Raw genomic sequence first — 16,150 nt, 5'->3', positions numbered from 1 at the left:
CATACAAATTGGTCCGACCCGGGATTCGAAGCCGGATAAACTAACAAAAACCCCATTGGTTAACGTTTTAGCGTCCAACCGACCTGTCTTCTTGTCTCATCGTCCAGCAAAGTTAGCTCGTCCAGTGGCATTGAAGCCAGACGGAGCTGAACCTCGCAAGCGGCGTTCAGGTTCTTGGCCTGGAAGAAGGCCTCCTCGAGGGTCGCACCGCAACAGAGAGCGCCACTACCGCTCAGCATCAGCACCTTTGCGTGGGGCCCGAGGGCCCGGACGAGCTTATCACGTTCCTCGTTGTCGAGGGTACCTACAACGACAAGAATTTTTAATTACAACGATTTTGTTAATTATTTTTTTTATCTTTGTCATAATTGTATATTCAACAACCCTGAACTACTCTTGGGGTCAGTTTTGACCACAAAATTACTTTTACAACTCAAATTTACATATGAATATTACTGACCTAAAGTCTATATTTAGCAACTCTATGAAAAATCATATGTTACTAGCTACATACTCATAGCACATTTTGAAATACATTGCTTTACAAATGAAGCTCAGGTAAAAAATCTAGTCAGGAATGATACATTCATTATAAAAATTCTGCTTCAAAATCAAATCAAGACATAAATTAGTTTAGTCCAATAATAAATTCGACCGAGTTCTGGAGTAATGTTCCAAAGAGACAGCAATAACAACTGTTTAGAATTAAATGAGAAATTCATTTCTATAGTGAAAGCTATCTTGTTAAACACACATACTATTAATTATATGTTAAGCATATTATTTTAAAGATATTTTTTAAATTTAACAACTCCTGTTTACACCACTTCAAGATTCAAAAAGAAAATAATTGTTCTAATGACATTTGCATAGGTATTTTAACAGTCACCCCGTTACACAATACTATAAACACAATTCATAAAATATATACATGTAATATCTCTTTTAAATCTTTATTACTTTTTTTTGGTCGAGTGTTGCAAGATTTCTGCACAACACGGCCCAATTATAAATAATGGTAAAGTCCCACAGTTGGGCAGGGCGTCTCATCCCCTTTTAGGAGACAGTGGGGGGGGGGCGTCATACCGTTGGGCACGCGGTGGTAGGCGACGTCGCCCAGCAGCGCCGCCTCCCCGCACAGCGGCAGCAGGCCGCGGCGCGTGGCGGACACGGCCAGCGCGCCGGCCGAGCGCACGTGCAGCACGCAGCGCACGTCGGGCCGCGCCGCGTGCACCGACGCGTGCAGCGAGAACCCTGCGGGCGGCGGGCGCTGTAGGCTTGTCTCGAGTGGTATACTATAGCCTTCTAGTTGCAGTCGAGAAAATAATGCTATTCACGATTGTAATCATAACATATATATGTTATTATTATTATTATTTATTGGAACCAAGTTCATTTACGTAGCTTACAGTAGACTGAACTCGTCACGTCGTACATAACGTCACTTCTTTTTCATTATTTTAATTCAAACTGAATTTTAAATAACAATTATTTTTCTTATCGTTTAGTTATTCTCAAACATTGTTAATTTATTTAATTGTGTCGATAAATTAAAACATAGCGAAAACTACTACGATCCAACTGGATGTTCTGCGACACAATTGTTTTTATTACTTTAAACCTCATCTGGCATTAATTAAACACAATCATTTTTTTTATATATATAGTCGTAACGGAATAGGCGTTTGTCTTCCATCTCAACTTATGGAAAGTATAGATGAAGAGGAAGATGGTACACGCCCATCCAAAAGAAACCTGTTCACTCTACTCTTAAAAGCTAAAGAGTTCATTTTATCGGGCAAAATAGACTTAAAATAAAAACAAAATAAAATCTTATTTTAAATAAAAAATTAATATAAATCAACCAAAAATATGGACGATATTTTTATTAAATTTAAATGACCCGACCTTGAAAAACGAAGTAATTTCTATAATTGTAATATCAACGTATCGCTTAATCGGTTGTATTGGCCTAACGATATTTGACCCAACACACACTAACATATGAAGTCCAAAAGATTCGTACTGGTCGATTTGGAGATTACTTCCGAACCTACCCTCAGCGTTGACGGGGAAGTTGGTGGTCCCCTGGTCCTGGACCACGCCCAAAACACACTAACAAATGAAGTCCAAAAGATTCGTACTGGTCGACTTGGAGATTACTTCCGAACCTACCCTCAGCGTTGACGGGGAAGTTGGTGGTCCCCTGGTCCTGGACCACGCCCAAAACACACTAACAAATGAAGTCCAAAAGATTCGTACTGATCGACTTGGAGATTACTTCCGAACCTACCCTCAGCGTTGACGGGGAAGTTGGTGGTCCCCTGGTCCTGGACCACGCCCTGCATGTCCACCTTGACCAGCGACGAGGCTGTCACCTCGTGCGGCAGGAGACCCCGCGGCGTGGTCAATACTTGCTCCACGGCGGTGTTGAGGCGGGCGGTGATCTGACCGGAGATGCCTGCTGTGAAAATATGTATTTAATGTATATTTGCAAATATCAAATCATATCATCAAATGCTTTCATTCAATACAGAAGCATTAATAATTATTGATTGTCAAATTAAACACTACCACCGGTTCGGAAAAGAATATTTTGACCTGAGAAGAACTGGCGAAAGAAACTCAGCGGGTTTTTTGTCAATTATTGATTCGTGCTGATAACATAACTAGTTAAATATAACAAAACTCACTCTGCGTCCATCCAAACAGATCGACGAGACGATAAACAGCCGCCAACTTGCAGCGGAGGATCTTTTCGCCCTTCTCGTAGCCGACGCCCTCGATACCGCGGATGTCGTTGATGGGAAGGACGCAACTTGGACCCTGAGAGGAAAAAAAAGATGGTGATTATCAAAAAAACTCAGGCTCATAAAAGTACGGAGAGTACTATCTACCGAGAAGATCCGCCAACAAACTCAGGAGTTACTCTTTACCACTTTAAAATTACAGAGTATGTCAAAGTACAATTAAATTTAACTGGAAATCAATACTAGGTCCACGATTTTCTACTATTAATATAATCTTGTATCAATGTTTTTTGACATGAGCTTTAAATTTTTATAGGCCACGTTAAAAATAACTGTGGAATCTTATGATAGAAACATATACCGTGCCCCAAGAAGGAAAATCAAAAGCTCTTGTTTTTTATCTATCTATTATTGAGGTTTAGCAATTGCTGTGCGAAACCATCAGACAGGTGGGGTACCTGTCTGATGGTTTGTCATTTCGTGGCTCTTCTTATCTATCTTCCGATTCATTAGACTTTCAGGATTAGAGACAGGCACTAATCACTCATTATTGGAGAATAACAAAGAGATCCCGCCTTTTTCAAATTAATTACTTTTCAAATTTTTTACACTTTGAAAACCGTTGACTGTAGAAAGTTTAAACAGTGCAATTATTACCGGTAGATAATGGTATATTTGCATAGACAAGGAGCTGTTTGTAGATCATGCAGAGCCATGTAACTCTACCTTAAAGAAGAACTCAGTGTGAGTTCTTCTTCTATATCAAAATTCTGACCATAATTTTGCCTTTCACTAATTCCTCACACAGCCATACAACAAACAGCGTTGTTTCTCGTATTTTCCATGCTATATACTATAACACCTCTACTATATTATATATTTATTTATAACAAAAAAGAAACCAACGAATTACATCCAACTATAATTGTACTTCCAAAGTTCCAATAAGAATTACGCCCACATCCAAAACGCCATTTTGAATACAAACTATTTAAATTTCGAACAATGACGTGTATTATTTCAAGGTCAAAGTTTTTGCATCTTTACTCCTCTTCCCATTGAATTTGACTTGAAGTATTTGTATTTCCACACTCACCCTTAAGCTTCCCGTATGCAGCCGCCCCCCAACCATCTCCCTGATGCGCTGCAGCAGGGGCGCGTCGTTACCCTCGTGCATCTGCTGATCGAGTACACGCTCCAGCTCTTCGCGGAACAGCTTCGACGACATGAGGGCCTCGACACGTTTCCGACGCTCCATTTCACGGACATCCTGAGAAAATAAGACGAAATATTTCACTTGACATGCCGAATACCGAATATTCAACGAGGAAACCTCCGACTGAATGGCTAAATATTGTCGCACTTGGCGCTAATTAGTCCTACACATAGCATGACACGAAAATCTGTCCCGTGATTGGTTTATAATATTTTCTCGCATGATTACAAACTACGATTAACGCAACTTCCTCCTTCTTTCCTTGTTTTATTGATCTCGTGTACTGTACTGGGTTTTCCGTCAAAATATTCTCGGCAGCAGAAGCGCATACATTCCTGCGCCTCGGAAAGCATGTTCAGCCGTCAGTCTTGGGCCTGAACACTCTCCGATCGTACCGGATTTGCATTCCAATCGGAATATAGGAGCGAGGGAATATATAGTGCATGTGGTGCACTCCCGCTTACTACAAAACTGTTTCAGATATAACATACAAGAATAAAATATAAAATTCACGAATGTCACGTCGATAGTCTAAATTGAAAGGGGATGACACTGAGAAGGACAGCTTGTATAATAATATATTTATGAATATAGGTTTACATTATTTTCAGTTATACATTACAAAAAACTTTTACTTGGTGCTAAGGCTTTGCAAAATCAGTCTGGGTAGCACTCGTTAGATATTCTACCGCCAAACAGCAATACTTGGTATTGTCGTGTTCCAGCTTCCAGTTCCAGTCTCCCTTGGTTGTTAACGCATTGACAGTGTAAGGAATGGATAACATTTCATACAGCGTCAATTGTCTATGGTCGATTTTGACCTTACCATCGGGAGACCCATTCGCTCGGGCACCAACATATATGATATATTATCATAACAATATACTCACAGCATCGATGTCGGCGGGACGCTGCTTCAATCTCTCTTCCTCCTCGGCGGAGAGCGGACCGGTGCCGTTCGGCAGTGTCTCTGTATCGGTGTCAGCCATTTTGCTTGCTTAATTCCGCTGTGGACAAGAACATATTACATTAGAGACATCAAAGTCAAAGTCAAAAAAATCTTTATTCAATATAGAAGTGTTTACACTTGCTTATCGATAGTCAAAAATCTATCACCGGTTCGGAATTTAGCACCTCGGACCTGAGAAGAACCGGCGAAAGAAACTCAGCGGGATATTTGTTTTTTTTTTTTACCATTTTGCATGTACAATAATAATTATATTTTAGTTATTTGAAACAGCCTGGAGGAGATCATTTCACTCCCAAGGTGTGCAGTCAACTAAAAAGTCATTAGTGTTGTAATATCCTTTAGCACACAAACGCTCTTTAACGATTCTTTTGAATTATATAATTGAATAATTTTGAACGTTTTCTGGGATCCTGTTGTAAAAACGTACACATTGCCTCAAAAAAGAGTTACTAACCCTGTGTAATCGGGTACTTGGAGTAACAAGTTTATTCTTGTTCCTAGTGTTAATAGAACGTACGTCACATTGACTAACGTAGTTACGATGGACGTTTTAAATATTTACTAAACGTAGAGCGTTGTACGATATAATTTAAATCAAGATTTATAATTACTATACTTATGAACCTTCCTCTCGAATCGCCCTGATCATTGATGAAAACCGCATTAAAAACAGTTGAGCGGTTTACAAGATCTAAGCGTACAGACGGGAAGCGACTTAGTTTTACACTGTATATATTATTTGTTTATGTCATAGATTCATATATAGATATAAATCCTTACTTAATCATCTACGTCGCGAAATAACTGAGCTAATTTTAAAATCAATCGGATGTATTGTTAGTGATGACTCAGTCTACGCAAACGCTGCCAATGTGGTCAATGTGGTCAATGTGGTCGCATGGGGCCCCCTGATCCAAGGGGGCCACAGAGGATACCTTTATTTTAAATATACTTTTTCGAGGAACTTATAAAAGAGAAAAAAAAAAACGTAAGAATAGTGTCCTAAGCTTGCACATGCGATACAACCCTTTCAGGTATCTACTACCGGGGAACCGTTTCGATATTCCACATTCGTTTTCATAATTCGCAGAGTCCCTCTTTTGCATTGGGGCCCGAAAAGGCTAAATACGCCACTGATTACAATCAATTATTACCCAATAGGTAAGTATATAAGATTAACATGACCTTATATACCAATTATTGCGCATCCATTATATAACATACTTTCACTATATAACCTAGTTTCTTCATTTTCGCAACAATCCGTCTGTCTGTGGGAAGATGTAGATAAGTGCACAATGGCGAACTTTGTTGATGATTATATTTTTGTGTTACGTAACATGGACGCCAGGTCAGAGCCGAGATAGTTCCGTGATTGGAACGTGTAAATATTAAACAATTATTTTTTCGTTGGAAACGCACGTGAATGGGGGGCTATGTCCAGGACGACTAGTACACCAGAATATCCACTAAAAAAAACCAGCAGCAAGAGATCACTTTCGCTTGCTACCGTGTCGAAGTCTTAACCTAATATTACGAGCTGAGTCAGAGCGAGATTTAAAGGTCTGGAGGACCTGGAGCCAGAAAATAGTTCGGGCCTAATTATTATTTAACGCATTACGCATGCAAACGACGAAGTTGAAGACGAAGAAGAAGAAATAGACAACTTCACACCTTATTATTATTATTAATTTTGATTAAAAGTGGTGACATAACATACACATATAATTGTATTTAACTAACATGACTGTATTTTTAGACATTGAAAAAGAGTAACTCCTGAGTTTCTTGCCGGTTCCTCTCGGTAGAATCTACATTCCGAACCGGTGGTAGCTTTACTTTAAATAGTTTCTTACATGACGTTTCAAAAGCGCTCGTAAAAGTCTATATTGGTGAATGTTTCAATTCTCGAGTCAGTGTATTAGTAGCGATGATATAATTACATATTATATTATAATAATAATAATGTTAAAAAGTAGATTATTAATATTATACTTTAATTAACTATTCGCATGTAAACATAAACTATTTTCAACCACGCCGAAGAAGTTGAATTTCAAACGCGCACGTAAGCACTTTTTTTTAACTTATAATTGCCTAAAGCCTGCTCGTTCCTAAGGTGTGTTATTACAAAAAAAAAACACTAGTTTTTTTTTTTAAATTAACACACAAACAACTCAACACAATTTTTTAAATAATAACATTGATTGGTCATTCGCAAATCATAACCGCAGAAAAAAAATTTAATAGTTTAATAAGACATTTTGTGTCTTCGAATACGTGAAGCTAACAACGTAGTGCCATCTCATTCGAACTTATATAGATTGTTATACATCCATCCTTGTCGCGTACACGTCACACGAATGTCAAGCATTCAATCAAACGTCTTTTAGGGTTGCCACTTTTCTATTTTAATTTGAACTTGAACTAGTATAGTTTAAATTAATTTGACTCGAGGTAAAAAAAAAAAAAAAACACGCCGATTTTCTTTCGCCGGTTCTTCTCAAGTCTATTCCCGAACCGGTGGTAGATTTTTGACGTCCAATAAGCAAGTGTATTGACCTCGACTTTAAACCTACCAGGAAAGACCATCATAAAAATTACCTCTTAAAAGCACAATTGAAACAAAATTTTACAGGATGAAATTAATTATAAAGCTACCACCGGTTCTAAGAGAATCTACCGAGAACCTCGGCTAGAAACTCGGCTAGTTGCACTTTTTCTGTTCGTCTACCTACTGATCTAGATTAGTATGCGTACAACGAATCATAAGTTAAACAGTTACTTCCTAGATATGCGATGGCTTTCAATGAATGTTTGATGGAATAGCTAATGGGCTTTCGAGTCGGGAGAACATGATTAGGCTTTTTCACAGTAGCGACAAACGCAAGACAGACGCAGCAACTGTTTTCCTATCAAGCAGGGGAAGGTCTTGAAAAAAATATTCATATTATCTAGTCGCGTGGAGAACGAGACGTAAATTATACAAAACACCATAATTTCTATAATCTATTCCAACCATAAGAGGAGAAAAACCAAATAAACATCATTTGACAGCAAATTGACGCGACATCATTGGTCGAGAGCTTGATTAATCTATGGTAGTCACTATGGATTTGCGAAATAGTGGCGTTTTGAACGTCGACGAAACTGTTATCGGAATTTTGGAAGTAAAATTAAAGTGGATATAAGTTGTTAAGTGCAATAGTGTTATAAATAAAGATACATATATTAATCAAGATATGTTAGTGCACAATAAAACAGAGCTATTAAGCAAATCGCATAAAATTTGTTTATCTTTATTCCTACTTCGATTTGAATAGGCTATATACTTCAACGAACTAAGGTTACGTTTTTGTCCCATTCGCCGAGTCAAAGTTTTTTTCCAGACTTTAACATTTACTTAGTTAAAAATAACATATTTGTGAACAAAACAATTGATAAATCTCATTAATTTGAAATTTAAACTTAAATTTTACTTCTTAAATCGCCGATATTGGCCAATGCAATCATTAATGAGACGCACCCCATAAGGTCTCTAGTTCCCAAAGTTCAGGGCTCATTGACCATATTTGTTTTTTTTTTTAGCATTAGCAGCCCGTAAATGTCCCACTGCTGGGATAAAGGCCTCCTCTCCCTTTGAGGAGAAGGTTTGGAGCATATTCCACCACGCTGCTCCAATGCAGGTTGGTGGAATACACATGTGCCAGAATTTCGTTGAAATTAGTCACATGCAGGTTTCCTCACGATGTTTTCCTTCACCGCCGAGCACGAGATGAATTACTTAAACACAAATTAAGCACATGAAATTTCAGTGGTGCCTGCCTGGGTTTGAACACGAAATCATCGGTTAAGATGCACGTGTTCTAGCCACTGGGCCATCTCGGCTCGGCTGACCATATAAATATGTTTAATATTTCTTACACCGCCAATGAACCGTGGTGATCATTTATCATCTGTGGACCATTCGACAGTCCAGGGTGTGTGCCCTTAGTCATAATCGCTGAACATATCAGCATTATTAAAGTTAACTAAAAATAATAATAATTACGGATAATAAACACAAGTGAATGACGTCATACACTTATACCCTTCATTGGGATGCACCGAGTTCTATAGATTACGTAAGCACAACATAGACATACATAACAATGGCAATTATTGCATGAATATTTATGGAGATTCAACTAAATAATCATTTATTGACGACTACGATGTTTCACGAACACCAGACCGCGACAGTCTTTTCGTAATATACAAGTAGTCGCCCGCGGTTACCCTTGCGTTTCAGGTATTTCCTGGGAGTTCAAGCTTGAGTCGTACCAAATTCCATTAAATTGTATTCAATGGATCGGCCATGAAAGAGCAACAGACAGACAGACAGAGATACTATTCCATATTAGTAATGACTTTCTGCAATGCCGAAGTCAAATTTGCTGCTGCAAGACTCTCTGACCTCTTCACCATTCTCAGAGCAAGAACAGCTTCTCACTGGCAAAGGCTGAGCCGTAGTACTCATTCTATTTAGACTACTATCGTTAAGAATCTAAGTAATTCTTGCTCAAAATTTTTGTATAGCCTTCATTGGTCCAGTGGAACAGATTTGACGACCTCCGTGGTCGAGTAGTGTCTACACCGGTTTTGATTTTAATTTATTATTTATTTCGTCAGCGGCTTCTCGCGCCATTTTGTGATGAAGGTGGCTGGTAGTTGTTGCATACCCTTTGTTTTTTAAAATTATTATAATAGGGTGATCTTCACGAGTAAATCGTAAAACTAATTCATGACAGTGTGTATCAGCCTTAATCAATATTAATTACTCATCGCTGTTAATTCAATCGATAAACTGTATTAATTAACACATGAGTCGGTTAATTAGCTGTGTTATTGAATGAACCACTTCAAATAGTAATTATGATAAACTTTATAATATTTTTCATGCATTCATACTAGGAATGAACTTGGGATTGATTCACTAAAAATTAACATATATTTGGGATGAAAAGGTTAAGTTTTCTCGATTTTCTCTTTCGTTACTTCTCAGATAACGATATCTAAACTTGTCGTCCTGAGGATGGATCTAAATTTCTCACAGCTGGGCTAAGGCCTCCACTCCCTTTGAGGAGAAGGTTTGGTGCATATTCCATAACGCTGCTCTAATGCGGATTGGTGAATACACATGAGCTTGAATTTCGTTGAAATTAGACACATGCAGGTTTCTTACCGATGTTTGACTTTACCGCCAGTACGAGATGAATTATAAACACAAATTAAGCACATGAAAATTCAGAGGTGCTTGCCTAGGTTTGAACCCGCAAACATCGGTTAAGTTGAACACGTTCTCGGGGTCATCTCGGCTCTCAACTCAGTTGGTTTACGACTTTGCGTTGTGCTGCCACTGAAGTCGATAAAAAGTCGGTAATAAATTATATACCTAGTCGTGCATCATGAATCACTATGCATCAGCGAAAACACTATGAAAATCGGAACGACAGGTTTCGAGTTTATCGGCTAAGACCGACAGGCGAGGAGGGGTTTAATATGTCTTTGTTTTTTGTGGTGATATTTCTTGGTATCTAGAATCTAAAATTATTAAGGATATTTAATTTTAGGCCAATACAGCGTTTTAAATAGTTATCGCTCAGCAGATACTTTACCGCCCAACGGCAATACACTTAGATTTGCCGTTAGGCATTCATTGTGTTCCGGTTTGAAGCGTGAGTGAGCCAGTGAACTACAGACACAACATCTTAGCTTCCAATGTTGTTCGCGCATTGGCGATATAATAAGGACAAGTAATCGTTAATATTTCTTACTGCGCCGATTCCTATGGATTCCTATGGTGGTGACAGGTGACATTTACTAATTCATCTGCCTACCTATATCTTACAAAACATCGTACTTCGACGCATGTCGTATGGAATATTATATTTAAAGAGTCATCAAAATTTTTAATTGAACTTTCGAAAGATTTTGTTATTGTAAAAATCCTAATAAAATAAAAATAAAAACACATTAAAATTTTTCTTTATCATCGACAACCCTAGACCGCAAACGTCGCGGTCGTTGACCGACGTCATGACATTTTGACACAGACCCATTGAAACGCTATAGAAGATACGTCGGTATGAATGATAGATTTTATTAAAGTCAAGACGTTCTTGCAACATTCGACTCTAAAGATACCGTGAACTTTAAACTTACACCAATATATTTTTGTAGCCTCAAGAAAAAAAAAATAAACGTTTTTATAAATTTACGTCTATATTAATTTTTTTATAAATGCGAAAGTGACTATGTCTGTCTGTTGCTCTATTCCGCAAATATAACGTTTGTTTTTTTTTTTAATATTGGACAACATCACATACTTTACTCTGATCCCAATGTGAGTAGCTAAAGCACTTGTGTTATGGAAAATCAGAAGTAACCACAAACACCTAGATCCAAGACAACATAGAAAACTAACGATTTTTTCTACATCGACTCGGCCGGGAATCGAACCCGCGACCTCGGAGTGGCGTACCCATGAAAACCGGTGTACACACTACTCGACCACGGAGGTCGTCTTCGCTTTATTACGGTTAAAACACTAAACCGAATTTGATAAATTTTGGTATGACACAAGATTGAACTCCATGGAAGGACATAGGCCTAACAAAGGACGACCAAACTTACAAAAGCTGTAGTCGCGGTCGGAATCTACTAACATACAAAATTGACTACAATTAAACTAAAGACATGGTTGAAAGAGTTGAGCCGAGATGGCCCAGTGGTTCGAACGCGTGCATCTTAACCGATGATTGCGGGTTCAAACCTAGGCAAGCACCACTGAATTTTCATGTGCTTAATTTGTATTTATAACTTATCTCGTGCTCGGCGGTGAAGGATCATCGTGAGGAAACCTGCATGAGTCTAATTTCAACGAAATTCTGCCACATGTGTATTCCACCAACCCGCACTGGAGCAGCGTGGTGAAATATACTCAAAAAACCTTCTCCTCAAAGGGAGAGAGGAGGGCTTTAGCCCAGCAGTTGGAAATTTACAGGCTGCTAATGCTAAAAAAAAAACAACATGAAATTCAAAACGGGTAAAACTGCGAGGCGCACTTATAACAACACTAGCGACCCGCCCCGGCTTCGCACGGGTGCAATGCTGCCACTAAATATACTACAGAATGTCTTACACGGTTTTTCAGTCGTTAGACAATACAAACCGCTATGTCCTTGCGTTTTAATACTGTAATATCTTCGAAAATATGTTACATGCTGTAAAGGGCCATATTGATCTATATTAAATGCACAACGTATTTAAGTTACTTAATTGGATAAGGAGTAATGCTGTGTTTCTTAAAATCGCTTCGAAAATAAGCCATTATTTCTCGTAAAAAGTAAATGGTAAAAAATGGTTATTGTGGGTTATACCTAAGAGATAGACATTTACCAACGTAGAGTTGATTTTTTATTTTTTTAAGGTATAGAATAGTGTAGTACATTATTTTGATCTATCTCGTAAGCTTCAGCCATCGTTTGCAATGTAAGCGCAAACAAATGTGTTTATTTACGACATCACTTTAGAAACCTCTAAAATTATCATTGTTTCTCTACTATATTGTGCATGTATTATACATATAAACCTACCTCTTGAATCAATCTATCTATTAAAAAAATTCGCATCAAAATCCGTTGCGTAATCTTAAAGATCTAAGCATACACAGGGACAGACAGCGGTAAGCGAATTTGTTTTATTCTATGTAATGATTGTACACTAAAACCTTCGAAACCTTCTAAAGCGTCTTATTGTACAAGTTTTACGAATATTGGCTTAGTTTTTCACTTAAATATTACAATATACTATAGGTAGGTATTTATTGGAACGGATTAAACACGACTTTGACTACTATTGTTACACCCCGACGCCCCCTTTACCGCAGTGTACCGCACGCGGTCAAGTTATATCGGTCAGAGAGAAGCCACGTTAAACACGTGACTCAGAACCTACAGTTCAATGAACCCGACATTGATACGGGCTAACTATACGCCCTCGGTTTAACTTAGGTCGAAATTGTGTCTGCGAAACTAGGGGATGTCGCCGTCCTAATTACGAACTGGTACTTATAAACACTATTAAAAATAACATATTATAATTGTTTAACCGGCGTATACATACATACGTAACATCATTATTGATTGAAAAATTTCCATCACAGTATAGTAATAGTAACTCTATCTATATATCCGTCTGTTCCGTTTTGACTGCTGGACCGAATCTGTCGAAATTTGTTACGAAGCAAGCTTGAACCCCAAGGAAGGACAACGGCTACTTTATATAAATTTACGAAAAATCAGTTACGGATAAAGAGAATCAATAAACTCAATACTGTTTGTCAAATCAAATCAAATCAAAATATACTTTATTCAAGTAGGCTTTTACAAGCACTTTTGAATCGTCATTTAACAAACTATTTTAAGTTAAGCCACCACCGGTTCGGAATGTAGATTCTACCGAAAAGAACCGGCAAGAAACTCAGTAGTTACTCTTTTCAACATATAAAAATACTAATGTTAGTTAAATACAATTATATATGTATGTTACGTCTCTTACCTGGAAGTCAACAAGCATTAACTCCACGCTTTTTTATCATCTATAAAATCTTGTATCGAATAATATGCCTTCTTTACCAACACTTGCCATATCACTAAGCCGAGTAGACCCAGACGGACGAGCAAATAGGCCACCCGATGGTAAGTGCTCATCACCGCCCATAGACAATGGCGCTGTAAGAAATATTAACCATTCCTTACATCGCCAATGCGCCACCAACCTTGGGAACTAAGATGTTATGTCCCTTGTGCCTGTGATTACACTGGCTCACTCACCCTTCAAACCGAAACCCAACAATACTAAGTACTGCTATTTGGCTATCTCGTCGTCCCCTCGTCCGTAGCACTGAAACCATCGAACGCGTCCTACGTCCTAGTACATAACGTTATTTATACAACAGTCCGTCTCCGACCGACCGCAAGTGATTATTATTTCGCGGTCAAGTTCCACTATCGGAGATACGAGAGCCGCGACGCCAAGTCGATCGACGATCAGACGTTTGCATAATCGGTGATCGGAAAACGAGACGATAAATATTTACTAGGTACTCTAATCACTTCATTTATTATTCTATTGTGTAAGGTTTCAAAAGATATAGGTTTCAAAATATATTTTATACGATCAATAATTAATATATCGATTAATGGATGCTAATTTGACTAAATTTGCGATAGCCAATCAGAAGCGTTCGCCAATCGCAGCGAGGACTTGATCATAGACGAGAAGGGCTGGATGACGGGAGGCATTCGAGGACACAACCATAAATTGTTATAGAAAGTAACTACTTTGTTTAAATAGACTGACCTAAGACACCCTTTAATTGTGAAAAACGATTTTTAATTGGTTTGTATTTATTTAGTGGTCAGTCTATTACAATACGCATATTTTAATATATTTTACGACTTCAACTGATATCTGATCTCAAATACATTAAAAAAAAAAGTCTATAGTAATAATTATAAAAGATCACTGCATAAAAATACCACCCTGTATACAAAAAAAAAATTCAGTACAGAAGAAGCCATGTACTACCTGCATGACACTCGAAATTAAACGCAAAATTTCAAATTCAGCAAGAGCACTCCCCGTCATCGGAACACCGCCTAAGGATTCGATGTCCACGCTGACACACTACACCGATTCGTATCGAAGCCCCACGCGGCCCACTTCCTCGTAATCCGATTAACGACCACAGTGGCTACATCGCGTACTACCTATTCCAATAGGGACGATTTGATAACATATCCAATGTGATAAGACTAATGACTAAACTAAGTACACGCTTAATGATCTATTCACTTAAGTAAGCGTGCTGTTCGACGCTAAATTAATTATTAATTAATGAAGTAAACATAGCAAATATAATCTAATTATTAATTTTTTTTGCTGTCTCTACTCTTTAATGTCTTACGCACACTAATACACATAGCAAGAATAAGCGTCATTCACGCACACTAATGTACGCCGATAATAAATAAACGTGATAGGGCGCGACTTAGTACATGAAGAGTTGGCGGGCGAGCATATAGGCCACCTGACGGTAAGTGCTTACCACCGCCCATAGACAATGGCGCTTCCATTCCTTACATCGCCAATGTGCCACCAACCCTGGAAACTGAGAGATAATGTCCCTTGTGCCTGTAGTTAAACTGGCTCACTCACACTTCAAACCGGAACACAAAAGTACTGAGTACTGTTGTTTGGCAGTAGAATATCTGATGACCTAACCAGACGGGCTTGCACAAAACCCTAGCACCAATTCATAATAATATTATGAATTTAATTATATATATATCATCGATAATATTTTACTAGCTGGTTGATCTTTGCAAGCCCATCTGGGTAGGTAAACAGAGGGCACACAAAGGCGGGCGAAAGTTATTATTATATATTTTTAATGGTATTATTACGTATGTAGCTGCGCTTCAGTTTAACCCCCCTTTTAATTTTGACTATTTACTTATAAGTACAGCCGACTAGTGATACGCCCCGGCTTCGCACGGGTGCAATTAACTAACCCTAATAGCATTCAAGAATAACGTAACTTTCTACCAGTGAACATATTTTTAAAATTAAGTCATAAGTTCCGGAGATTACCGTCTACATACAAACAAAAAAATTATACCTCTTCATATTAATAGTATGTATAAATATTTTACATACATTTAACATTAACAGTCTGTCAATTTCCCACTGCTGGGCTAAGGCCTCCTTTCCCTTTGAGGAGAAGGTTTCGAGCATATTCCACCACGCTGCTTCAATGCGGGTTGGTGGAATACATATGTGGCAGAATTTCTTTGAAATTAGACACATGCAGGTTTCCTCACGATGTTTTCCTTCACCGCCGAGCACGAGATGAATTATAACCACAAATTAAACACCCATGTGTTTGAAGCCGAAATCATCGGTTAAGATGCACGCGTTCTAACCCTTGGGCCATTTCGGCATATTTTAGACCAGAAATCTTGAAATCGTGTATTTCTTTTTAGAAAAATTGCGTCAAAAACCCTCTATACGGCAGTCGTTTTCTAGGTCATCCGCAAATGGGCCGTGAGGTCAGATGCTGTGCTGGTGACGCGACAATTAGGTCACGTTGAGATCACCAGCCGACGA

At 38.3% G+C, this 16,150-nt stretch overlaps 1 protein-coding gene across 9 annotated transcripts in view; it reads right to left on the bottom strand.

Annotated features, from left to right (window-relative positions):
- LOC125074886 (protein hu-li tai shao) overlaps positions 1 to 16,150 on the bottom strand; it is an 88,497-nt gene that overhangs the window by 23,624 nt on the left and 48,723 nt on the right. For 5 of the 9 annotated variants that reach the window (XM_047686356.1, XM_047686355.1, XM_047686360.1 and 2 more), the window contains exons 3-8: positions 4,857 to 4,973; positions 3,847 to 4,020; positions 2,694 to 2,826; positions 2,294 to 2,464; positions 1,087 to 1,254; positions 84 to 304 (exon numbers count right to left, since the gene is read on the bottom strand). In XM_047686356.1, the coding sequence (XP_047542312.1) occupies positions 84 to 304; positions 1,087 to 1,254; positions 2,294 to 2,464; positions 2,694 to 2,826; positions 3,847 to 4,020; positions 4,857 to 4,955 (966 nt within the window). In that variant the 5' untranslated portion in view covers positions 4,956 to 4,973. The remainder of the gene's footprint in view (positions 1 to 83; positions 305 to 1,086; positions 1,255 to 2,293; positions 2,465 to 2,693; positions 2,827 to 3,846; positions 4,021 to 4,856; positions 4,974 to 16,150) is intronic. The other 4 variants (XM_047686357.1, XM_047686363.1, XM_047686359.1 and 1 more) reach the window with 1 other exon arrangement.

Source organism: Vanessa atalanta, chromosome 28 (assembly GCF_905147765.1).
Source record: "Vanessa atalanta chromosome 28, ilVanAtal1.2, whole genome shotgun sequence".
Taxonomy (NCBI): domain Eukaryota; kingdom Metazoa; phylum Arthropoda; class Insecta; order Lepidoptera; family Nymphalidae; genus Vanessa; species Vanessa atalanta.
The sequence above is the reverse complement of the archived record's forward strand: the minus strand, read 5'-3'. Positions and strand labels throughout refer to the sequence as shown.